At 36.0% G+C, this 26,700-nt stretch overlaps 2 protein-coding genes across 2 annotated transcripts; both read right to left on the bottom strand.

Moving 5' to 3' along the window:
* Window positions 1-4,968: 4,968 nt before the first annotated feature.
* LOC310739461 (V-set and immunoglobulin domain-containing protein 10-like 2) lies at window positions 4,969-21,101 on the bottom strand (the record flags this gene model as incomplete). The annotated part of the gene is made up of 12 exons (XM_083565386.1): window positions 4,969-5,129; window positions 5,578-5,602; window positions 5,722-5,844; window positions 6,237-6,542; window positions 7,156-7,449; window positions 7,909-8,169; window positions 8,238-8,495; window positions 9,640-9,915; window positions 11,201-11,262; window positions 14,685-14,898; window positions 19,027-19,377; window positions 21,044-21,101. The coding sequence occupies 12 exons, from the start codon at window positions 21,099-21,101 to the stop codon at window positions 5,009-5,011; spliced, it is 2,349 nt and encodes a 782-aa protein (XP_083421512.1). The 3' UTR covers window positions 4,969-5,008.
* LOC310739462 (V-set and immunoglobulin domain-containing protein 10-like 2) lies at window positions 14,973-18,616 on the bottom strand (the record flags this gene model as incomplete). The annotated part of the gene is made up of 6 exons (XM_083565387.1): window positions 14,973-15,295; window positions 15,541-15,834; window positions 15,908-16,168; window positions 17,065-17,283; window positions 17,899-18,174; window positions 18,406-18,616. 6 exons carry the CDS (start codon window positions 18,614-18,616, stop codon window positions 14,973-14,975), a joined length of 1,584 nt encoding a protein of 527 aa, XP_083421513.1.
* Window positions 21,102-26,700: the final 5,599 nt, after the last annotated feature.

Below are 26,700 nucleotides of genomic sequence, written 5' to 3'. Positions count from 1 at the left end.
ATTCCTTTTCAATAAGTGCTATTCAACATGCATATATTTCTGTTAGAGCGAGAAATAACAGTAAATATGTGTAAAAAAAAATTATTATTATATCAGCTGTAAGACAAATTCCATCTTATAATATCTAAGAATTTTACATTAACTGTTTCAACAAACAAGTGCAAATTAATAAATCACTCATTTGGTGTCCTCTTATAACCTGAGAGCAGATATAATAATAAAATGATATAACAATATAATAATGACAATATTATGATAAAATAAAGATATAAGACATAACGATTAGTGGAAACAAAGACTTAGGAATCCTGTGGATTGTATTATTATTATCATTATTATTATTAATAAAGTTTAAACTACAATAAAAGATTCCCCAAATATATTTTGACAGGATATATAATTCCGAAACAAACAGATCTTTATAAGATAATATCCTGGAGTATTATCTTGCCCTCTGAGCTAATATCCACCCTTTAAAAAATGTAAAATCAATATTCAATCTTAGTGTAGTGCAAACATATATTTTATTAATATAAATAAACTATTTATTAGCTAGTCTACTTTTATTTTCCTACACCGAAAAATAACAGACAGTAAATATAAAAAACTTTTTTTTTTTCATATCTGACATTTAATTTGACAATATATTATTGTAAAATTATCTACCTAAAGAGATGCAGCAATGCTTTAGTCCTTTAATCTGACCTGCCCTTAAACAGATCAGACAGTATCATAAAAAAATAAATAAAAAAAAACATATGTAACATTTGTCTGTGTAAACATACACTTACCATCCACATTGTTAGGAACATCTGTACAGCTGCACAGATTATCATTATAAAGGGGGAAAATGTGTCTGTTGTTTCAATCATGGCATGGAAATTGTTATCTGATGGGCTGATACATAGTAGTTTAAGCACAATCTCTCAATTTCACACGTAACATTCTGTAGAGTTTACACAAAAATGGCCTAGGGAATGTTCTGTAAATGGAAATGAGAGGCCAGAGAAAAGTGTCTAGATTGGATCTTTTTGCAGCCATGCTGAACAGAAAATTTCAGCATGGACAAAACATTGAACCTTAAGATGGACAGGCTACAGGAGCCGCATTGGATTCCACTGCTGTCAGCCAGGAATAATAATCTGAATTAGACTGGAAATTATATGGTCCTTTTTTCAGTGCTGTCCAGTTTTAGCTGATTAGATAACTGCAAGTATACTGATGCGGTTAAGATGTTGGATTTCTAATGAGATTATTAGAAGTTTAAATCCTATCACCAAGCATCCTTATTACTCAAATGCTCAGTTATATAAATGAGGTAATTGTAAACCACTCTGAAAAGGGCAGTCTGACAAATGTAAAAAGCTAAAGGGTTCCAATTTATTTGTTGTTCTGCTGACTTAAAAATTGCTGGCTGATTTGCAGAAGTTTATTATGCTTACATGGAAATTAGCAGTTGGCAAGCAGTTATATTTTACTTGTGTGGTTCCACTAGTTCTCTGTAACAAAAGAGTCTTATTCTACATTCACCAGAAATAAATGCTTAAACAGAGGAACCATTAATGATTATCCAACTTGTTTATCTGGGGATCTCATAAATGTTCTATACAAAACTACTGTATAATTTCACACACTTTTATTTAAGAATAAATAAAGTATTCTGACATCTTTAAGAACAGCTCAAATACAGTTTTATAGCTTTAATATTTAAAGAGGAAAGCTTGTAATTTTATAATTATAATATTTCATTTTGTCAGTGTGACTGGAATATACTAAGAATAAATTGTCACTGAGTATAGGTGTCATGAGACATTATGAATCATGGCATTAATAGTCAAAAAATATAGTCTAATATGCAGGAATTCATATGCATTTTGCATATGCTATCTGTTATTCACCAGCTCATCAGTCAATAATAAATATATATCTCAAGGTGGATTTCGTAAGAATCTAAATAGTTAAATTCTGTTGGACAGTCTTGTGGTCTTATAGACAACAGTATTGTGACACCTGACATATGATGTTCTTCCTCAAACTGTTAAAACCAAGTTGAAGGCACACTAGAATTTTGTGAATTCTAGACATTCTAGAATTCTAGACATTTTCTAGAATGTCTTTGGATGTGGTACCATTACATTTTTCCTTCACTTAACTAGGACACCTGAACCTGTTCCAGCATGACACTGTTCTTGTGCACAAAGCCAGCTCCTTGAAGATATGGTTTGCATTGTTTGGAGTGGAAGATCTTAAGTGGCCTCCTATAGGGCTCTGACATCAATCCTACTGAACACATTTCGGATAAATTGAAAAACTGACTGTACTTCAGGACTCCTCACTTTACCGCAATACCCAGTGGTGGACAGGTTTAAAGTATATCGAATTTGTTACTCTATTTCAGTAGCTTTTTATGTATTACATTTTTTGAAATTGGTTGTTCCTTTTTTTATGAGTGGATAAAAACTTCTCTGGTCAACACACAGCGAGCCATAAATCAGCGTGCACTCTTTTTTTGACCTTGCATTGATTGCCGCTTGGTGGTGTCTACAAACATACAGTTTCAACAGCATGCAGAATATTTGAGAGGAATAAATGATAAAAGAAACTCCTGACTCAAACACCCTTGGCCTTTTTTGCGTAATTTTCTGTAAGTAGCTGAAAAGAAGGTTTTGGGCTGATGATAATTTGTATAATATACAATTTGTTAAATATTGCTCATTTTTTGACTTAATAATATCATTCAATTGCTGTGCTAAGAGTAACATTAGAGTCTTTTCACATAAACTGAGTTGATTAAGCAAGTTTTTTTGCGACCAAAAGGATAATTGAAACGTTTTAGCCATAATAAACAGTGATGGCAAAATCACAGATACTTATGTTTTAAAAGACTCTGTTGAAGGACTGACTACACTTTTTCACTCAAGTTAAAGTAAAGAAGTTTGGGCTCTGACATGTACTTAAGTATAAAAAATAGACTTTACGTGTCACACTGGTAACTGGACCTTACATCATATTAATATATATTTATACAAAAGAATGTAAAATGTTGGTAAGTAATGAATGGTGTCCAGGTTGAACAACTACCATATAGAACACAAGCAGAGAAAAGGTGATGATCAGGTGATCAGAAATGTCTGTTCTCAGTCATGTTTACATCGCTGACTCCTTCTGTCTCATCCACGTTTGCCCCCTACTTCTTGTTGCCTTCTGCCCTGCTCGTTGTTAGCTTCGTGAACTAGCCTGTATAGCCTATATAGTGTAGAATGTTACATATTACAACTAAATTTGGCCTATTTTCAGGTAAGAATAAAAAAGTGACAAACCAAAGCACACTCAAAGAGAGAAGTATTTTTATTAATAGCAGTCATCTTCAGAAAAAATACAAGTAAAAAAGATTTTTGGTTGAGTCTCAGTTATCTAGTAGTATTTTAAACACCTATATAAAAGATTTCTTGAACACCACAGTAACTGGTAATTCTAGTGGTTTTCAAAAATCTTCAAATAAAATAGAAATTGATGTTCTTACTAATTCAAATACAATTGAAAACAGCTGGAGGCAAATGATGTAGAACTCTAATTGAAAGTTTGTAAAAACTGTAAATCTAATCTACTTCCCTTGGAAATAAAATCTCTGTTTAATGTGCGACAGATGGCACTGCTGACATTTTAAATATCATGCTTCCCCATAGTTATATATTTTCCTCCAGTAATAAAAAGGTGTGTGTCAAGTGTGACCAAAAAATAAATCCCACTTAATTTGCTTCTTATCTGTGGATTTGTAAGGTGAGGGTTGTGGTGATTAGCTCAGTTCTTGTAAGAGGGAGATAGAAGAGGAGGCGTCTGGCTATTTTAGGACGCCATATACTGCCTGGCAAAAGCTCATTTTTGTGAGGCACATACATGTTCCTTATTTTTATATACAGCAAACTAAGCAAGATAACTAACATTTACTTTGACAAAACAAATATGTGTATAGATGTGAAACTTTATTTTTATTCAAAAGTCCAACAGCTTTACAGACTATTGGCATCAAGACAGTTAGTTTCAAACATTCAACTGAAATACTTTGCCATGTTTTTTATAGATGTTAAATGGCTGGATTTTTCTTTTTTATCCTGTGATCCAGTTAATCTCAGCAGTTCAATAGGATTGAGGTGCAGTACCTTGGCAGCCCAATCCATGATAGATAAAACTCCAGCCGACTGTTTGCTCTTTATAGAACAATTACAGACCTTAAATGTATGCTTTTGAGCATTGGCTTGTTGTATGGTGAAGTTGGTTACAATTAGCTGCAGTCTAGACAGAATTGCATGGTTATGAATTATGGAATTATAGCCATGTTCATTTAGAGTTCCTTTTAACATTTGAGCTACATTTAACCTACATGTATATGATACATTAACATGTTCTCGAAATAAAAAACAGAAACTTGTTAGGTGGAATGTGACATACTTACATGCATTCCAACCAAAACCTGCTGTTATTACCAAGGTGGCTGTATGATTAAAATTAATAATGGTTGCATATAAACAAAAGGAACATGAATGCATGTGGAGATGGTAGCTTAGTGGTTAAGCTTGTGGACTTTGAATCAGAAGGCCATTAGATAAAATCACAGACACACCAAGCTGCTACTCCTGGGCCTTTGAGCAAAGCCATTAACCCATAGCTGCTCAGTTGTATGAATGGGATAAATGTAAGTTTCTCTGGATAAGGTTGTCTGACAAATTCCATAAATGTAAATGTGTCTCTCAAAAACCATAAAAAACTAGGGGTTTCCAAATAGGCACTGCACAATGTCCTGAAAAATAATTTAAAGATTAATTTGATATAACATAAAGACATAAATGATACAATATAAAGAATTCTTGTCGTGATTATCTCTATCAGAAAAATTTTTTAACAATAATATAATGGTAAATAAAGTAAAAAAAAAAAAAAAAAAATAGATAATTAAAAAAATCTAATGACAGTATCTGCTATGAGATAAAAAGGTAAGGTCAACGCATGCCTAGTTATGTTGCTTAATAGAATTTGGACTTGAGAAATTAGTGTCTTCAATGTGTCCCTTTCCCTCTGCAACAACCTCATCCTCAGGGAGGCTGATGTTTTCCCTTGACTGGCTGTTATGCCTATAAATAAATGCATAAACACATCTCTATCAATGTACAGTATGCTACATTGGCAAAAATGACTTTTTAAAACTATGACTGTACTTTAGATAACATACTGTATCATGTATATGAAATCTACATGTACTCTATGCATGTGAACAGCTAATAGTTTAAAATAAATACAAAAACAGATAGGAAAATATAAGGTACACTAGTTGTTTGTTTGGCAAGAAAGATTCACAGGGTCTTTGGTTGAGGGTGAAATTAAACGAGAGATTAAGCTCACAAGACAAAACATGCTCATTGGCAATATTCAGGGATTAATTCCCTGCCTTGTCGCAGTCACATTCATTAAATCATTTAAAAGAAATACAAATATTTTAAGCACTAAGCACAGATCATAACACACACCAAGCATGATTATTAGTATATTTATTCATAAAACAAGTGCATTATGTAGACTTACTTGCCAAATATCATGCTATGGAGACCTGATAAAGTATGAGAAACATATTAATGTGGCTTATGTATCAATACAATACATAATCAATACAATGTACAATAACAATCGATTTAACATGTACAGCTGTGTCACACTTGTGGCACTCACGAGGATGGTTGTTGCGATTTCTCAGCATATAAATGAAGACTGAGACTGTTGTTAATGCTGCCAGAAGCATTCCTCCAATTGCTGCTCCAATAACAGCAGAATAAGCTTTGAAGGGTGGGTTTGCTAGAAAACATAATAGCAGTGTAAACTGTGTACAATGCAGACTGGATTTAGTTTTAGTCTTACAGGGGTACACAAAATTTTTCCTTTTCTTCTTTATCAAAAAGTGGTTCTCAGTGAATGCTGAACCATATTTAACTTCCACTTTTCGAAGGATTGAGTACTTGAGGAAAGAAAGGGGGCATTTTGGGATGAAGAAATGACTGGCTGGCTGACTGAAAGCGAAAATAACAGGCACATGCACTCAAAATGTCAGTAGAAAAATTAAAAAAGAAAAGATGATCACCATGGTAGCAGGTTCTGGTGAAATTTTATACATATGGTACAAAGTTGGTGTATGGAAAACTGAAAAGTCTGGAACATCCTTACTCTATATGACAAAAGGTATATTTCACCTGGGCTCTTGACCTCTGATGTATGGCCAGTGGTTCGGTGATTGACAGCAGTCACACGGAATGCATATTTTCCTCTTGGGTCCAGGTTGGTTATTTGGTAACTCCTAGTGCTTGGATCCAGATCTACTACCACTTTCTGCCAAAGAGGAGCAACTTCACTTTTGCCTACAGGGAGCCTCTGAAGCTCAATGAAGAACCCAGTAAGGTCTCCATTACTCTGTATTAACCACTCCAGCATGACATCTGTCCTCTGCTGGCTGCTATAAGTGATCTTACTGATGGTTACATTTGGAGGCAGCGGGTATCCTGAATCAGAAACATATGGGAGTATATCAGCTGGGGAAATATCAGTGTGTAAGAGCCTGTCTGAAACAGCTATACAAAATATGAGCCTGTATTTGTCTCAAAAATTTTATATCCAGGTACATTTCTTTATTAATGCCACTTGTGGTTTTAGAGGTTATTTATAAGGGGAACCCTCACTGAATGGGAAGCAACTTTTTGTATGGTCTTGGTGGGCCTTCAGGTTGCTTAATTTAATTTTTTATGTTAAATACATATATATTCTTGGTTAAAGCCAATAGTTAATCATTTGGTCAATAATCTACCAAACATATACCACCTTCTATAACCAGTTCATCCTAAATCGGGCTGGAGGGAGGATATTGTGGGCACACATGGCCTGACTGACTTAACAGGCTGCAAGCCCATAACAGTACACAATGCACTGTTGTTTACGATTTTACTAAAAGTAACAATTGGAGGCATATGGTACTGATTCAGAGAGAAAGATGATCAAAATTTGATTTATTGCATGCTTAACAGTATGGCTTCTGAAAGGCTACTCACTGCAAATCAACAACAGGTGGTAGAATATTAAACAAGTAAAAAAACTTTTTTTTACTTTTGCTTTACTCACTTTTTACCACGAGCGAGACAGGAATCTCTGCTCCTCCAACTGCATTAGTAGCAGAACACCAGTACTGTCCACTGTCCACCATGCTATCTGTCTCCCTGACGGTCAGGTTAAACCAGGCGGCAGCTTGCTCAAGGATATATTTTTTTGGCGTTTCACCAACATTCCGTTTTAAGTTATTGTACCAGGTGACTTCTGTCACTGCAGGATAATTCTTGCTCAGGATGCAAGTCAGCTGGGCCTCGTTGCCCTCAAACACTGAAACCACACTGCGCTGAGTCATCAAAACTGGTGCCTCTGAAAGACAGATCAATGTAAAGTTGACACGCAATGTCCACTGACACCATAAAAAATTATTCTGCATTTCATACTGGTATTTCCTTTCCTTTTATTACCATTCAGCTCACTAAGCATATTAAATTGTGTTTTCTTCAAGCTAAAGTGAATTACACAGCAACTACAACAAGAATAAATGCTTGTTGCCTGCTGATGGATGATGGAACAGCATATGAAGTTTTTGCCACTGTGGTTTGCTGTAAAAGTAATCTGATATCTTAAGACATTTTATGTTAAATTCACCACGGTCTATTCATACTGTAGATTTGTCATTGGTTTTCCATTTCCAGAGCATATAAAAACCCAGTTTTTATAAATATCTGAAAAGTTAAAATTCAGGAGTTGAACTAGAAAACGTTGCCATTCTACCCTTGACTTAAACTGACACTTAAGCAAAGAGTATCTCAAATCAACTCCTACCTAATTTTAACACACACTGCTTGCTGTCTTTAAAAAGTGGATGTTTGGCATGACAAATGAAGGCTTTGCCGCTGTAGTTGGCGCTGGAGCGTAGAACCAGGATGTTGGAGTTCTCCTCTGATGTTCCCTGCATGTTGCCTGAACTGGACACCCACCACAGCAATGCCCGAGGGACACCACCCTCCCAGGAGCAGGACAGCATCAAGTACTCGTTATTACGAGTCACATATGCAAAACACTGGGGTTCTCCATTAGGCAGCCCTGAAAAACACAACATGTTTTAAACACACATACAACTCACATTTACACATACCATACACTATACTCACATGTCCTGGTGCTGCATCTCTGGGGAACTTTTAGGGCGACATGAGTTCCATAGCACGTAAAAACAGAGTTGTTCAAAGTCTCTGACCCTGGCTGAATCCGAGTAATGTTAGCTGGACCCTGTAGATTGTCTCCGATCATATATGGACTCCAGTTTAGATTCGGTGATGGATATCCACCCACCCAGGAACAAACAAGAGCCAGATCAGTGTAGTTATTTATTGGGAATATGGAACATGATGGAGCACCATCTGGTGGATCTGTTGGGAAAATGACCTCTGTGACACAAGATCCTGGACAATTAGCACTAATTTACTGTAGCTAAACAGGGGAAGAAAGGTGATGCTAAGTAATGTAAGGCTACCACCAACAGAGGTGGAAAGTAACAAATTACATTTATTCACATTACTGTAATTGAGTATTTTTTTGTGCACTACTTATTAAAGTACTAAAAATAAAACTACTGCAATTATTGATTGATGAGCGGAAAACAAACGTGCTAAATTTAGAAGAAAGAAAGATGGAGACAGACAAGACAGACGCCAGTAATGCAGACCCAGCTGAAAGCCAAAGGCCAATCCAATCGAAGCTCTTCAGTGCGTGCGCTCACTTTACTTGTACTTGAGGAAAATTTAAGTAACAGTACTTTTACTTAAGTACAATATTAAATTACTTTTTCCACCTCTGGTAAATGGTTATATAACATATCATATGCAGTGATGACTGATAGAAATATAAGATGGGATGTCTAAAATCTCATTAGTAACAAAAGCTTGACAATTAATTTTGACTGAGCAACAGAAATGATGACTGATAATTTAAATAATACACACACACAGAACTTAATATATATAAGTAGTATGGTACATAATGCCATGTTTAGTATTTTACAGCATACAACGTAGAGACAAAGTAGAAACACTTAAGCAATGGCTCCCTTTGTAGTTATGTGTAAGGTTGTCTTTATTTCTATTGTAAGGTATGTATTATTAAATTTTTAAGGGTAGCTGTTATAGAATAAGATGTTCTGATATGACCTATGCATGATACTGTGCAGTATGCTCTTCTGACTCTATGTGTTTATATCTTTGCATGCAGAAATCTAAAGTCATTATATTCAGAAAGACAGCTTCTGTTTGCAAAGAAATGCTATAAAAAATACAGTAGTTTGCAATATATTTTAAATATATGGCCAATTTAGTTAATGTTGGCTTGTGTTCATTTCTGTTGTCAGAATATTATCATTTCACTGCAGATTTCTGTTATTCACTGGAAGCAGGCAATATCAGCAAATGGACCAGCTATAGAAGTAAAGGCAAGATACTAAGGCACAACACTCAGCATAGAAGTTGCTATCAAGTTATATATCAGCATGTATTTATAAAGTAAAATATGAGGACTCACAGTAGACAGCGAGAGTGACGGTTTTTTTAGAGCGGGTGTTGAGATTAGTATTCTGGGCCAGACAGGCATAATAGCCTGCTTGCATTCTGAGAATCTTGGTGATGGTGAGCTGTGGACCAGTGTAGACCTGGGTGTTGTTGTAAAACCAGATGTACTGACTGGGAGGGTTAGAGGAGGCTTGACACACAAGGGCGACGTTGCCATTTTCCAGAGCTGTGTATCCGTAATCTGTTACTGAGTAGGCTGTGACGTCAATTTGAGGTAAATCTGGACCAACTAAACACAAGATACCCATATCACATGAATGTAGAAAAGCTTTAATGCTGCTTTATATAGTGTACTAGCTTGTACAATTATATCTCCTTTGGATAGAGCTTCCAAACAGAGATGTACATAAGCATGTATACGCAAAGCATAAGCAAAAATACTCTTCTTTCAACCACCATTTCCTGGGAGCTCAAGTTCATGTACAATCTACAACAGTTAACGTTCCCTAGCAACGCATAGCAATGGCATTCCTTTGTCCCTGCAGTGCATGCACTTACCATAAAATGTATTCAATTATAAGAACCTTCTTTAAGGTATAAGCTCAAGGTGTGAAAATGGCATGAGAAAGAAAAACTGTCAATAAGATGAGACTGTGAAATGTCTTAAAGCTAACATTTTTCTCTACTTGCTAAAGACTGTGATAAATCATATTCAACCCCTAAACCACTGCATTCAAGAGCCTTAGAGCTCGGCATTTTGATGCAAAAGATTTGCTTATCTAATTTGGATAACTGCTGTTTTTGCACCTGCTTGCTTTGCCTTATAACCATTACATTTTATACAGTTTGTCTTGTTTTGATTGATGAGACACAGGTAGTAATAAAATTAACCAAATGAATGAATAATTCAAAACTGCAGGACACAGAGATCTTTTTTTTTTTTTTTTTTTTTTTACACCATGGGCATGTTCTGTTTTCCAATATGACACAAAGTGATAAATTATATTAAACAACTTAAAAAAGGAACTTAAAAGGGAAGGACAATTATACATATAGAAAACGATATATTAATAGAACAGCTTAAAAAATAACATTTTGCAGTTACAACAAATGTTCTTATATAAAAACATCATGCTTATTATAATAAAAAAAAAATAATAATAAATGATAAAAGACTATTTTTCAGTTAGAAAGAATTGAACTGAAGGATCTGGAAAAAGCTAATCTCTTTAATTCCACTAGGGGGTAAAATAGGGCAATTGAAACCCATCTCTACCAAATAGTTTTTTGGTTCTGTCCTCTTCACATCAGGTGTGAACTGGCATGCAACCTGTGAACTTGCTTATCAACTTTTGCACATTACACTACCCAAAAACTTTGTACTTATTTATTGTAATTACTCAACAGTTTCTGCACATTTCTCACTTCCATTGCCTTTATATTAATTTGCTCTACCTACCTACTTACCTGAAACAAATGTGGCACCCTGTTGTAGACACATAGGTGATCATCACCAACATCAGCAAACCTCTTAGCAAAGACTTCTTAAAAGTACAAAAACAGTTCTCACTCACATAAGACATTTAACCAGATCCGGTCACTGCGCTGCTGATTGACCTCATTCCTAGCCAGACACCTGAACCAGCCAGTGAGGTTACGAGAAACCCGTGTAACACTGACCAAACTGCTATTTTCCTTAGCCAGTGTTGTGGTCAGTCCAGCCTGGCTCTCTTGCTCCCATGTGTAGGTAATAGGTTCTGTGCCCTTTTCCGCAATGCAGCGCATCAACACTGATGTGCCTTCCGCTGGCGAAGAGTCACTCAGCAGCATGGTGGGCTTGGAAACTGGCACTGTAAGAGATAAAAAAACATTTCTATTACCTGGTCCAAACAGTACATAGGTCATTAATCTTGTTGAACATTAGACTTTTAATTTTAGTAACTGTAAAAGGTTTCACTGTTTTTTCTATTATATGAATTTTGAGTTTCATTCATATACAATAATCACTTTTTTGCATTCTGCTTAGGACTGTAGTGAAAGATCAACAGCCTAATATGTAAACCATGGTCTTAAGGCAGACATACTCCCTGAATGTGTCACCGGTTTATCATAGAGCTTCACATATTTCCACCACAGACAATTTAGCCAGTAGCCAGTGCATTATATTGTAAGCAGAAAGCAGAAACTCCGAGGTATTATTGATGGACAAAAAATTATGCAGAGCTCTCCACAGACAGCAACTGAAGTTAAGGATTGAACCACAGACACTGGATTGGGAGGTACCAATACTACCTGGTAAATGATTTTCACAAAAACTAAATTAGACTATTAGAGTATTGGGATATTGGTCAGCTATCTAAGCCCTATGTATTCATTGCCAAACTGAATTACCTTCATAGCTGTGCTATTTTTGTTCTGTACTTTTAAAAAAAAAAAGTGAAAAAATGTGAAAATGCTTGTATGTGTCTCATCCAGGATGTATTTCCAGCTACAGTAATGCCTTGTCTTCCTGGAATAGGATTTAAATCAACTGCAAGCATGAACAGGTAAAAAGCTATGAATAAATGAATACATGATTAGTGTCTGAGTTTTGTCAAAACCTTTAAACCCATATCTCTTGAACTATACTTTAAACTGGAGATCACTCACTTATCACCAGCAACATGATTGGGATCTCTGCTGCTCCAACAGCATTTGTAGCAGAGCACCAGTACTGTCCATTGTCCACCATGCCATCTGTCTGTCGCACTGTTAAGGACCATCCATCAGCTTGCTGTATGCTGTATTTCCTGGCATAATCCCCCACTTTTTGCTTCATATTGTTGTACCAGGTGATCTCTGTGACCACTGGGTAGTTTTTACTCAGCGTGCAAGATAGTAGAGCATCAGTGCCTTCAAAGACCGAAACCACACTGCGCTGAGTCATCAAAACTGGTGCCTCTGGAAGCAAGAAGAATATGAAATATCTCAAGTCGAATGATGAACAAATTGAAAATATAGTGCAAACCTTAGAGTGGATTTAAAGATATTGTATATTATATCAAAACCAGATCGAATCAGTCATCTGCTGACTCGTGGATAATTCAAGGTTTATAGAATAGATATATCTTAAAAAGTCTACAACAGTGTACTGTATTATTTTATACGGTATATAATGGATAATACACCCAGGAACAAGACACCCAGAGCCTGTTGTTGTTCAGAATTATTCATTTACATTAACCGCAAAAGCTTTTATCCAGAGCCACTTATAGTTATGCAATGATGTTGTGCTATGCAGCCTATGTACAATAACACCCTTTATTTTTTTGTCCAACACCCTTTATTTATTTATGTATGTTAATAACAGCATGTCATAAAGTATTTTTTTTTTAATTATGTTTATTCCTCAGAAATCTGCAAAGTTAACAATTTAAAAAATATACTTTGGAAAATGTGGTATTTTTACATTACATGATACAAGTTGCTTTGTGTTATTATTTATGACAGCAAAAAACAGATGCTGGAGACTCCCTCAATAATTGTTCAATAGAAAATATAATGTATTAGAATGAGAACATTTGTATAAACCTAAAATTCCCTTGTTGCTAAAACTACTGTCGAATCCCTGAAATGAATCAACACATTCTGACTAATTAGGTTCAAGAGTTTAACCGTGCTAAGAGATAATAGAATGATAACTATTTTTAAATTAATAACAATTTTGAGCACAGAGATAAACAGATCTTACCCATTTTTAAACTACATTGCTTGCTTTCTTTAGCCAGTGGATGCTTGGCATGACAAAAAAATGATTTGCCACTGTAGTTAGCAGTAGAATGCAGGGCCAGGGTGCTGATGTCCTCAGATCGGCCCTGCATGTCACCTGAACTGGACACCCACCATAGCAGAGCCCTAGGGAATCCACCATTCCAGGAGCAGGAAAGTATCAGGTACTCATTATTATGACTGGAATTCGCATAACATCTGGGTTCTCCATAGGGCAGCCCTAAAACGTACATTATATTTGTATGAAAACCAGTTAGATTTTAGAAGATTTATCTGATTATGTGATGTTTTAGTTCACAAACCTCAAATCTCGAGTCATTATTAAACTCACTTATGTCAAAATATTAGAAATCATATAGTAGACTCATACAGAATCACCTTGTAGATATAGACCTTGCACTTACATGTCCTGGTGCTACAGGTTTGGGTGCTGTTTAGTGCAACATGTGAGCCATAGCACGTGAATGCTGAATTGTTAGCTGTATCAGATCCTGGCTGTATCCGAGTAATATTAATGATAACCTCTCTTTTGTCTTCATTTCCATTAACATATGGACTCCAGCTCAAGGTAGCTGGAGGGTAACCTCCATCCCAGGAACAGAAGAGAGCCAGATCAGAATAATTATTGGCTGGAGACATGCTACATGATGGAAAGCCATCTGGTGGATCTGAAATAACAAAACATGGGAAAGATGAGTGCGCTTGCAAAAAGTAGTATCACAAAACACTAGGTTGTAAAAAAAAACCAACAGTGTTAAGTTAAATTTGTTTCCCAGGCAACTTCTAACAGATAGTGTAGCAATTATATAAGAAGAAATAAATAAATAGTGTTTAGTTGCACTCACAATAAACGATGAGTGGGATTGTTTTCCTGGATAAAGTGTTTAGGTATGTATTCTGGGCCAGACAGGTATAGTTCCCTGAATACATTCTGGTAATCTTGGTGAATACAAACTGGGGTCCAGTGTAGACCTGGGAGTTGTTGTAGAGCCAGACATACTGACTAGGAGGGTTAGAGGAGGCTTGACACATGAGGGAGACATTCTTTTTTTCAAGGACTGAGAATCCTATATCTGTGACAGTGTAGGCAGTGGCATTTATCTGAGGAATGTCAGGACCATCTAAAAGTAATAAACTAGTATAAAAATATATACATCATCATAACATTTTGAAATGACTTTAATTAAATAGTGGAATAGAATAGATGTTCTGTACAGATCTCACTCACAAATTACATCCAACCAGATCCGGTCACTGCGCTGCTGATTGACCTCATTCCTGGCCAAACACCTGAACCAGCCGGTATGGTTACGTGTCACCCAGGTAATGTTAATTAGATTGCTGTTGCTCTCAGCTAAAACGGTCACCATCCCACTGCGGCTCTCTTGTTCCCAAGAGTAGTAAATAGGATATGTACCATTCTCCAGACCACAACGTATCCACACTGATGCACCTTCTAGTGGTGACAAATTACTTAGCATAATGTACGGTTTAGAAACTGGAACTGACACTGTAAAATAGAAAATGCTGCTTATGTAGTTACTGATGAACCATCATTTTTCATCAGGTTTTAACATATCAGTTCATACCTGGGCTCATGACCTCTGCAGGATTTCCAATGGTTTGGTGATTCACAGCTGTTACACGGAATGCATATTTGCTGTTCGGATCCAGATTAGTGATCTGGAAACTACGGGTGCTGGGCTCCAGAGTGTCTGTCAGTTTTTGCCAAAGAGGGTCAATATCACTCCTCCCTACAGGGACAGGGTGCCTCTGATACTCGATAAAGAAACCAGTGAGGTTAGCATCCATCTGAATTAGCCATTCCATGTTAACATCTGTTCTCTGATGTCCACTGTATATGAGCTTACTGATTGTTACATTCGGAGGCAATGGGTATCCTGAATAAGATAAAGATTAGCATTCAGTCACTGACTTATTTGATAGCTGAAGTGAAAACAGGTGCTGATATAACCGATCAGAAACACACGGAAAACCGTAACATGATACCCAAAATTCACACCTCTATAGACATGAAGGACAATGGATGTCTTAGAAATGAATAACCAAAATGGCACCCTGATAGACAAGTATAACAAATCAGCCCATGAATAAACCATCCAATACAATATTGCAAACCACTCACTCATCACCAGAAGTAAGATGGGAATCTCTGCTCTTCCAACAGCATTAGCAGCTGAACACCAATACTGTCCACTGTCCATCTTGCTGTCTGTATCCCTTACTGTCAGGTTGAACCAGATACCATCTTTCTGCAGGATATACTTCTGGGTTTTCTGAATTACATCCTGCTTTGCGTTATTATACCAGGTGATCTCTGTGACTGAAGGGTAGTTTTTGCTCAGAATACAGGTGAGCTGAACATCATTGCCCTCATACACTGAAACCGCATTGCGCTGAGTCATCAACACTGGTATCTCTAAATGAAAGAAATATATACTTTAGGTGTAAACCACAATGTCCGTAAAATGCTCATGGTGGACAAGTCTTACCTAATTTGATCGCACATTGCTTGCTTTCTTTAATCAGTGGATGTTTGGCATGACACACAAAGATTTTGCCATTGTACATAGCACTTGCATTTAGGTTCCAAACAATTGTGGCTTCCTTAGATATACCCTGCATCTCTCCATTATTTGAAGTCCACCATAGCAGAGCGTGAGGGAATCCACCTTCCCAAGAACAGGACAACATCAGGTACCTATTACCATGGGTAGAATTTGCAGAACACTGGGGTTCACCAAATGGTATCCCTATAAAACATCAAACATTGTTAGAAAGTTTGTTAATAATCCCTGTGATTTGATAATCAGAATGTTGAGGGAAGTGTCTGTTGGCATAGTAGAAGCTAGATTAACTGTACACAAAAATACCTAGAAACAAAAAGATTTGGGGCTTTTTTTTGGTTTTTAGTTAACTAAGTTAGTTGATGACCAGTATGTTGTTTGTTTATGTATATATATAGTTTTTTTTTGTTTGTTGTTTTTTTTATACATACATATTACATACACTATATTTCCAAAATTATTGGGTCACCTGACCTTTCCTGCTTTATGTGATTCTTTTCCAAACTGTTACCACAATCCTGGAGGCGCTTAATTGTATAGGACTACAATATACAATTTTGTAATCACTTGAATTTGGAATATAAATATAGTTTACATGCTTTGAAGATTAAGAGCTTGGGTGGCCTGCTATAGAGCTCTAATCTCATCCCTACTGAACACTTTTGGGATAAATTGGGACACTGACTGCACCTCAGGTCTTCTCAACTACACCAGTACCTACCTTTTGTAATAACCTTGTGGCTGATGAACATACATATTCATAAGCACACTCCAAAATCTAGTGGAATATCTTTCCAGAAGAGTGGAGGACATTATAAAAGCAAATTGGGCCTAAATGTGGAATGCAATGCTCAAAAATCACATACTGTACTTATGACCAGGTGACCCAATACTTGTGGAAATATATTATACATTTATACTATAATATTTTTTTTTTCCTGACCATTGATTCAGGGATGATTTTTGTTTGCTGACATTTTCTTTTTGTATCACTTTTTTTTTTATGATCACACTATTCAGTGGTCTAGATTTTTTATTTAAGTAAAGGAAATAAATTTTAAGTCAATGTACCCCATACTTACATGTCCTGGTGCTGCATGTCTGAGTGAGGTTTAGTGCAACATGTGAGCCATAGCAGGTGTACACAGAGTTGTTAGCAGAGTATAGACCAGGTTGAATCTGAGTGACATTAGCGGCACTCTCTCCATTCTCACCATTCACATATGGAGTCCATTTGAGAGTTGCTGGAGGATTGCCCCCCTCCCAAGAGCAGAAGAGGGCCAGGTCAGTGTAGTTGTTCACTGGAAAGATGGAACATGTTGGCACACCATCTGGGGGGTCTGGGGGAAGAAGACTACTGCTTAACAAGGCATGGAACTTGTTCAGCAGAAATTTGTATTATACTGTAAATACAGTATGTCTGTGTAAATAGAGTTAGATTTACTGCATTGGCAGACACCCTTATCCAGAGCAACTTACGACAGAGCAGTTAAGGTTAAGGTTAAGGCCCTTGATCAAGGTGCTGGGATTTTGTGACCTTCAGATACAGAGGTCAATGCCTTAACCATTGAGTTCCCAACAGATACAGACGACTCCAGTTTAAATATAAACATGTATGTATATTTGTGATGTAGACACATCACAATATACAGTATATACGGACTATATGTTAAAAAGTTACATCTGCTCTGTCTTTTTCTTCTAGTTCCTTTAGCAGAAACCTAGATTTTTTTAGTCACTAGCAATACCGATTTCTGAAGACTGAAGATTTTTTTTTTAAGTGTACCTTTGAGATTGTTAGTGTAGGCATAGGTCTAAATCAAAGCCATTCCATGTTACATGCAACAAAAAGACACAAAAGCTTCACAAGGAAAATAAAAATCTTTATACACATGAATGCATGTAGTGGAACTTACAGTAGATGGTGAGAGTGATAGTATTTTTTGAGCGGGTGTTCAGGTAAGTGTTCTGGGCCATGCAGGAATAGTAACCAGAGTCAACACGTAGGATGTTGGTAATGGTAAGTTGTTGTCCAGAGTAGATCTCTGAGTTGTTGTAGAACCACATGTACTGGCTGGGAGGTTTAGAGGAAGCTTGACACATGAGGGAAAGGTTTCTTTTTTCTAGGACTGAATATCCTTGAGATGTTTTAGAATATGCTGTGCCTTCGATCTGAGGAAGATCTGGTCCATCTAAATGCATAATAAGAATAGTTAAAATATTTTTACAAAGCAGGTCAGTCACGCACATTCTTCTTATATATCCCATTTACTCTAAAATGAGCAAAGTCTACTATGTCTTATATACAGTTACATTTTGTTGTATTGAAGATAAATTAGAAATTAGAAGTATTACATTTTACTTTTGTAAAGGTTGTATCACATTAAAATTTAATTTTGTATAATATAAAATTTAGAACTCACATAAAACATCTAGCCAGATCTGGTCACTGCTCTGTTCATTGACCTCATTCCTGGAAAGGCACTTAAACCAACCAGTGTGATTGCGGGTGACCAAAGTCATGTTAATCAGACTGCTGTTGCTTTCAGCCAATTTGCTGACCTGCCCACTGCTGTTCTCCTGCTCCCAAATATATTGTATGGGTTCTGTGCCATTCTCCAGACTGCAGTGCATCCAAAATGACAAACCTTCAACCGCAGTAAAGCCACTTTGCACAATGTATGGTTTGGAGACTGGTACTATAAGCGAAGTCATGGAAAAGTCATGAGTTTTAAAAGTTGAGTTGAATTCATTTAATGCAACATAAAATAGTCTAGTTTGTTGTGTTGTAAGAGTGTTAAACATATAAATAAAATATATTTTTAAAGATACATTTTAATTTTCGATTTTATCTTTGTTACATTCCTACATCATGGAAGTCTAAGACATTTCCTCAGGATTTAATTTATAGATCTGCATGCTATCTTTTCTGTGAGCTTCAAACAAAAAAATGACACTAAAAGTGTCCAATGTACTATTTAATTTGTTTCATACTTTCACACAAAAATGCCCTTTGTTGGTATATAAACTAGAATGTTACAAACCTAAAACACGCAGATATAAGTAGTAGTAGTAAAGTTTGGCTCCTTCAGGAGTGTCATACAGAGCCTGGCAGGTGTATAAGCCCTCTGCTGCTAAAAGCAGTTTTTCTATGTACAGAGAGGCAGTGTTAGTGATGTTTAGGTCACCCAAGTCCTTGGCTAGTTGCTGTAGCTTTGGACCCTTGCCAAAGTTATACACAATGGCTCGAATCGTCTCGGTGCCTGGTTTGGTGAAGCTCCAGATATAGACATCAGGGAGGGTTGGGCCACATTTCAGGACTACTTCATGTTCCACTACTCTGCTGATTCTGTCTTCTTTGTACACTACTTGCCCAGGGTCTGTGATCTCCAAGCCTAAGGACAAACATGGATTTAAGAGGAAACACAAACAAAGAATTACAGAATGGGTGCGAAAAAATGTACACACACACACACACACACACACACACACACACACACACACACACACACACACACACACACACACACATACACACACACACACACACACACACACACAGTCAGGTCCATTAGAATGTCTACACGGTGTACTGGAATGATCGACATGCAAATAAATAGGGAATATGAGCACAAAGTACAGACCTTCAGTTTATTAGGTAAACAGTGTATGACTCACAAAAAAAGTAATTGGACAAACTAACAAACAAATTAAATTTATAATACTTGGCTGCAAATCCACTTTAGTTAAGGACTTTTTTAAGAATTCACGGAAGGTTCTTTCAGGCTTTCCACGTGGAGTGCCACTTATTAACTCTAGTAAATGTTCTGTGCACTGTTTTTGCTATTAAAAAGTGTGCTTGCAGCTGCTTCAGATTCCCTGTCCTCTCATCTTTGGAATATTTTTTTGCATTAAATCTCATAATATTCAATTCCTTAATTACCACAACAGTCTCTTGACATATGAGGTACACATTTCCTGTGGCTCTCAATGAAGAAGTATCCTTATTTCCATCGCTTCGTCTCAGTGGTAGCTATTCTAGTCTGTGGCCATGAATAAATATCGTTCAATAAATTATTATGCAGGTTTAGTCAGAGAGAAAATGAGGCAATAAGGGAATTTAGCTAGCTATGTTAACAAAGTCTGCTGTCATTGTCAGGTAAAAACCTGTTTCTACTATTTAGTACTCTTTTACACAGTGCATATAACATAAAAAATATTTCGAAATATTTTTTTAAAATAGCACTATAACATACATTTTCTAACATTACTACATTTCTATGTAATTGTATATTTCTAATCATAAAATGAAAGTTTAGCATTAGACAGCTTCTGATTGCAATTTCTTACAAATATACCTATATGTATATACACATACATGAATTAAACAGAAGGTATGGATCTGATCTAATGAAATTCAATGAGCTCTAATGAAAATGTTGCTATTTGCAAAATATTATATTTGCTTCTATGCACGCTTTGTATTTATTACTGGAGATTGTATTATGACAGCTAACTATTTGCATTTAGCTAGGCTCATTATGATGTTAGGATAAAAACATTAATTTACCATCAATGAATTAAAACAGCGTATAATGTAAGACCAGCGTGTTTTTCCTTTTGCGAATCAGTCTTTTACATGTAGGTTTATACTAAATAAAAGAGTTTACTCTTTTCAACATTAACTTGAGTGAAGAATTTATAAGACAAGCTATTTAGACTAATAATTGCATTTACTTGACTAAAGAATTTTAGTATTTTTATCACCTCTGTTCTACACTGCACAGCGGAATGAATATTTTTTTTTATAATAAATAATAATATTCTATTACAATCCACGATATTTGCCAAAGGGTATAAATTTGCAAAGGTTATTATCTATATTAAAAACAACTGAAGATTTAAAAGTTAAAAGTTTTAAATGACAACTTTCTTGTAAGAAATTGTATCTTATTTTCTTATTCTATGATAATGGTATATTGTATTATATTGTTTATCTAGACATTAGTTGTGACCAAAGTCTACACTTTCAGTGAACTAGATGTCTTTGTGGCCTCTTACCTTGCAGAAGAGGAAGTATGAAAATAGGTAGAGAGAAATAAGCCAGTCCCTGTATCATCATGACATGATGCTTATACCTTCACGGCCAGAAATCCAACTTGAAAAGCAAAAAAGTCCAAAAATGCATCAGTCAGTCTAGACAGGCTGGGTGAAGCTGAGTATAAGCCAATATAGACTTCATTAGCTGATATAGTGTAAATTATTTACAGATCCTCATTTCTGGCTACAGGAATACAGCCATGGTTTAGGATGACATGAAGATGCCTTATCCATTATTGAAGACAGAGGCGTGGATGGTCATGCTAACATTCCTTCATATGCAGCAAGTACACAGTGACCCTGTACTAGCCCTACACACAAACTGTACTGTACTGAATTATACTTTTATTCAATCAGCTTTTTATGCCAAAAATAATAACCTTCATTTCTTAGCAATCTTAATCAATCCAAATAGAATGCATACTTTTTAATTAGAAATAGACAATACAAAATGTAAATCTCTTTTAATATAATTCCTATAGCTGATAATATCCTTACACACATCAGAATTGGTATTCATGTTCCTTTTTTTCTTCTGTATAATTTGTATTGTTAGAGAAGTTAAGCCTTTTAATGAATGCAACAAATATTAAACAATGATGAGCATGTATCTATTTCTATACATTACTAATATTAGGGTAACACAATTTTAATAAATATTTATTTGTCAAGAGTGTTTTATTGACATTGTCACAAATAGCAGAATATGCATTTTAAATTCCTAAATTTGTCCCTAGAAGTTCATCCCAAATGTGTTTAATTTTATGTGAAACCTGATATAAAGTGTTGTCCATAGTTGTCCATGCTATTGCCATGACAGCACAATGAAGTTATAATAGATGCTTTATTCGATCCTCAATATAACAATTTTCAATTTAATTGTCCACATTCAACAGGAAAATATACATGGGATTCATGTTATTCCTTTGCTAAAATGTTTAGGTTTTCACTTTTTTTTTCTCTTTATATATACAGTGCATCCTTCTTCTTCTTCTTCTTCTTCTTCTTCTTCTTTTTCCCATTAGGGGTCGCCACAGCGGATCATCCATCTCCATAACCCCCTGTCCTCTACATCTGCCTCTTTCAACCAAACTACCTGCATGTCTTCCTTTACCACACTTATAAACCTCCTCTTTGGACTTTCTCTTTTCCTTTTTCCTGGGGGCTCCATCCTCAATATTCTTCTACCAATATACCCGATGTCCCTCCTCTGAACATGTCCAAACCATCTCAATCTCGCCACCCTCGCTTTGTCTCCAAAATGTCCTACGTGCGCTGTCCCTCTAATAAACTTGTTTCTAATTCTGTCCATCCTCGTCACTTTCAGGTATATAAGATGTTGAGAAAAATCTCAGCATCTTATATACATTGCATCCTATAATAGTATATTGGGGCCACTATAGGATAAAAAATATATAAATAAATAAAAAAAACTGGAAGGGGAGGGACAGGGAATTTCTGAGTTTAAAACTCAAAAATACTTAAAAGTTTTGTGTTTAAAACTTTCAAATCTGGGGTTTTGATTTCTATCAAGGAAGAAAATATATACTTCGCAAGGTTGGGAAGACATCACTTGTTTTGCATTATGCCTTACATTTTCCCTTGGATTTAGCAACAAGGAAATGCTATTTAAGCACAGAATTACCAGATCATCATACTGGAAAGTTCTTAGTTTAAAACTTGTAAATTTCTATTTTCTTCATGCAAATTTGTTTTGGTTTCTTCCAATATTCTTTGTTTTAAACTTGAAAATTACAACTTATAACTTGAAAGTTTTAAACTCGTTAATTTCCTGCCACAACCCTTCCAGTTCTTTTTTAAACCTTTTTTAAAGTTTATTTTTCGTAAATTTGAGTTTTGTCTTGTAATCTTCTGTTTTTTCTCATAGATTTTGTGTTAAAAAAAAATTCCCTAGAGTGACCCCGTCGTAGCATCCAGAAAGTATTCACATCGCTTTACTTTTTTAACTTTTCTACTTTTTTAACTTTTCTGTAGATCTCCGAGACAGATTGTATCGAGGCACATATCTGGAACAGATAGATTTCTGCAGCATTGAAAGTCTCAATAAACCCAGTGGCCTCCATTATTCGTAAACGGAACAAGTTTGGAACCACCAGGACTCTTTGTTAAGCGCGCCACCCGGCTAAATTTAACGGTGGGTTGAGAAGAGCCTTAGTCAGGGATGTGACCAAGAGCCTGATGATCACTCTAAATGAGCTCTAGGAGATTTGAGAGGCCAAGTATGTCTCCAGACCTAAACCCTATTGAGCACCTGTGGGGATCCTCAAGGGGGAAGAAGTGCCATGTGTGTAATATCCGGCAGCCCTGTAATATCATTATAGAGGAGTGGAAGAGGATCTTCTGTTTACACTTCTCCCATCGGGCAGAGGCTACCGTTGTTTAAGAGCCAGAACAAATAGACTGAAAAATAGCTTCTTTCCCGTGGCTCTTTCTGCACTAAACAGCTGAAATGGTGTTAACAATCACCACTGCACTGTCACTTTTCTTCTGTGTTGTGCACTATTTTGCACCACTTGAAAATCATGCATCCTTGCACCCCCCCAAAAACATCATTACACATTGACTACTGCACCAGAACATACAGTAAAGGGTTAGAACAAAGAGCAAATGTAAAGTTCTGCACAAAACTGGGCAAATCTGCACAGAGATGTTTGACATGAAATACGGTTGACATACGGCGATGCTGCAATGAGCAGTTTGAGATGTTTTGAATGGCCTGTGTGCTTCAAGAGCGGAAGAACATCACTACAAGCTGATGAGAGATCAGTATGATTTTTAACAAGCTCAACCCCCAAAAATTACGAAACCATTCGACAACTTGTGCACGTTGATCGTCGTAGAACAATCCACATGATCTCACTTCTGCACCCACCCTACTTGCAAGATTTCACTGCGGACTTTGCCCTCTTCCAGAATATTAAGATCCAGCACAAAGGCCATAGTTTTAACACCATTGCGGTGATCCAGTGCAAATTGCAGACAGTGCTTAAAAAGAACACTTCTGTTCTTTTCTTCTATTCTTCTATTAACTCTTCTATTCTATTCTTTCTGCATTTTGCATATTGTAGGATCCATACTTATTTCATATAAATTAGATGACTGAAAATTTGTTTTGCAATATAAATCTCCTGTTTTAGAGCCCACTATTATGTTTATTTTGCTTAGTTGTTGTCAGGGGAGGTGGTTGAGGGCATTGCAGCAGATCTCTGCTGGGATAGTGCTAGTCCTGAAAATGTTAAAAATGATTATATAAGCAAAGAATAGTTTCCGTGTCAAAAAAATTATAATATTAATAATAACTACCTGACTTTGTTTCTCCTCCCTCGTCTATTGCTCCTCCAACAATGTCATCCTCTGGGAAATTGATATTTTCTCTAGACTATCTGTTATGTCTTTATGACATGAAATACGGTTGACATACGGCGATGCTGCTATGAGCAGTGTGAGATGTTTTGAATGGCCTGTGTGCTTCAAGAGCAGAAGAACATCACTACAAGCTGATGAGAGATCAGTATGACTTTTAACAAGCTCAACCCCCAAAAATGTCGAAACCATTCGACAACTTGTGCACGATGATCGTCGGAGAACAATCCAGATGATTCTCACTTTAATCTCACTTCTGCACCCACCCTACTTGCCAGATTTCACTGCGGACTTTGCCCTCTTCCAGAATATGAAGATCCAGCACAAAGGCCATTGTTTTAACACCACTGCGGAGATCCAGTGCAAATTGCAGATGGTGCTTGAAAAGAACACTTCTAGGACACATTCCAGAAGTTACAGGAACACTGGGAGCGCTGTTTTGCTGTGCATGGAGACTATTTTGAAGGTAACAGTGTGTAAACCCAGATAAATAAAGTTATTTCTTGTAAACAGAGCTAGTCTCGAAACGTTTTGATATCATCTGTGTGTGTTTGTGTGTGTGTTTTAATGTTAAGTGTTGTTGTGTTCATGTCATGTTCAAGTATGAAATAGTTGTGTTCTATTACTTGTTTTGTTCTAACTGTTATCTGGCAGTAGAATAAGACGATTTAAAGTCTGAACTCAGTAACCTTTATCAAATACTACATAAATGTAAGTATATTGTATGTAAATAATATTCTGATCTTTGTTTTTGTTAAAATCTGAGAGATTTTTGAGGATTATTTTACATTCAATATATTTTCCACTTCCATGGTGCATTTTTAGAAAATCAGTAACAATTGTATTGTAGTCACAATTTCCATAAGCTGCTATATAGTACTTGCACTGTTATTTGGCAGCTGTGAAATGTTACTGTTATACTGGTTTGTTTAAGTTGCATTGTTTAAAGTGATCTAAGACTGTTATTAACATTACTTTTAAAGATTCTTCTAATATTTCTTTCATTATAACCATAATAATTAAAATGATTAGATTTGCATATATTCAAGATATACTTTCTGGACAAACAATATATGGACACCGATTATTGCAGCCATATGTGGTTCGTCTTCAAACTGTTTCTTCAAAGTTGGAGGCACATAGTTTTATATGATGTCTTTGGATGCAGTAGTATTAAATTTTTCCCTTACTAGAGTTCAGTGACCCAAACTTGTTCCAGCATGATATTGACCCTGTGTACAAAGCCAGCATCATAAAGATATGGTTAACATGGGCTGGATTGGAAGATCTCAAGTGATCCGTTATAGACCGCTGACCTCAACCCTACTGAACACCTTTGGGATGAATTGAAACACCAACTGCACCCCAGGTCTCCTCACTTTACAACAGTACCTGACATTACTAACACCCTTGTGGCTGAATAAATCTCCACAAATCTCCACAAGAACACTCCCGAATCTAGTGGAACATTTTCTCTGTAGAATTGAGGTTATTTTATCAGTAAATGAAGACTAAATGTGGAATGTAATGTTCAAAAAGCATGTATAAATCTTATGGTCAAGTCTCCACAATCTTTTGTCCATATAGTGTTTAAGAATTCTGCCTCTCGGCTTACTTCCAAGCCTCCTTACGTAGCTTACTGTGCAATCATTGCACAAGCAACTTTAAAAGTATTACTTTATGTAATGTTGTTTCTTGTGCTGAAGCTTTACTAAAGTGTATAATAGCTGTAATCTACAGTAGCACTTTAGTTTAAGGCTCTCCAAAAAAAAGCTCTGCACTTGTCCCCATGGGAAACCCATTTATTCATCTGAATTTTATATTATTGTAATATCTTTATATTATTGTGCACTGGTATGCAATATGTGGCATGCTTTCAACATTTAATTACACTGGGAAAAACCCACATTGGCTTTACACAGTCAAGAATCCACTCTGTTTTTTTTATTTTTAGTGAAGATGGTGGATTCAGCCTTAAAATCTACATACTACTTGCATTCATAATGTATTTTAGTAAATGTATACAAAATACTTATTTTTATTATTGCACAAGAATTTCAGTGGGTTTCATTAAATATAAATATTTCTTACAAGTCTTGTCCACTGTATGTAATTTTCCAACACACTCTCTCTCTCTCTCTCTCTCTCTCTCTCTCTCTCTCTCTCTCTCTCTCTCTCTCTCTCTCTCTCAAATTAATTACAGGTATGCAGGATAAGGATACAGGTATAAGGAA

This window comes from Silurus aristotelis, assembly GCF_946808225.1.
Source record: "Silurus aristotelis genome assembly, chromosome: 16".
NCBI classification, from domain to species: domain Eukaryota; kingdom Metazoa; phylum Chordata; class Actinopteri; order Siluriformes; family Siluridae; genus Silurus; species Silurus aristotelis.
Note: the sequence above shows the minus strand (reverse complement) of the source record. Positions and strands in the feature narration are given on the sequence as shown.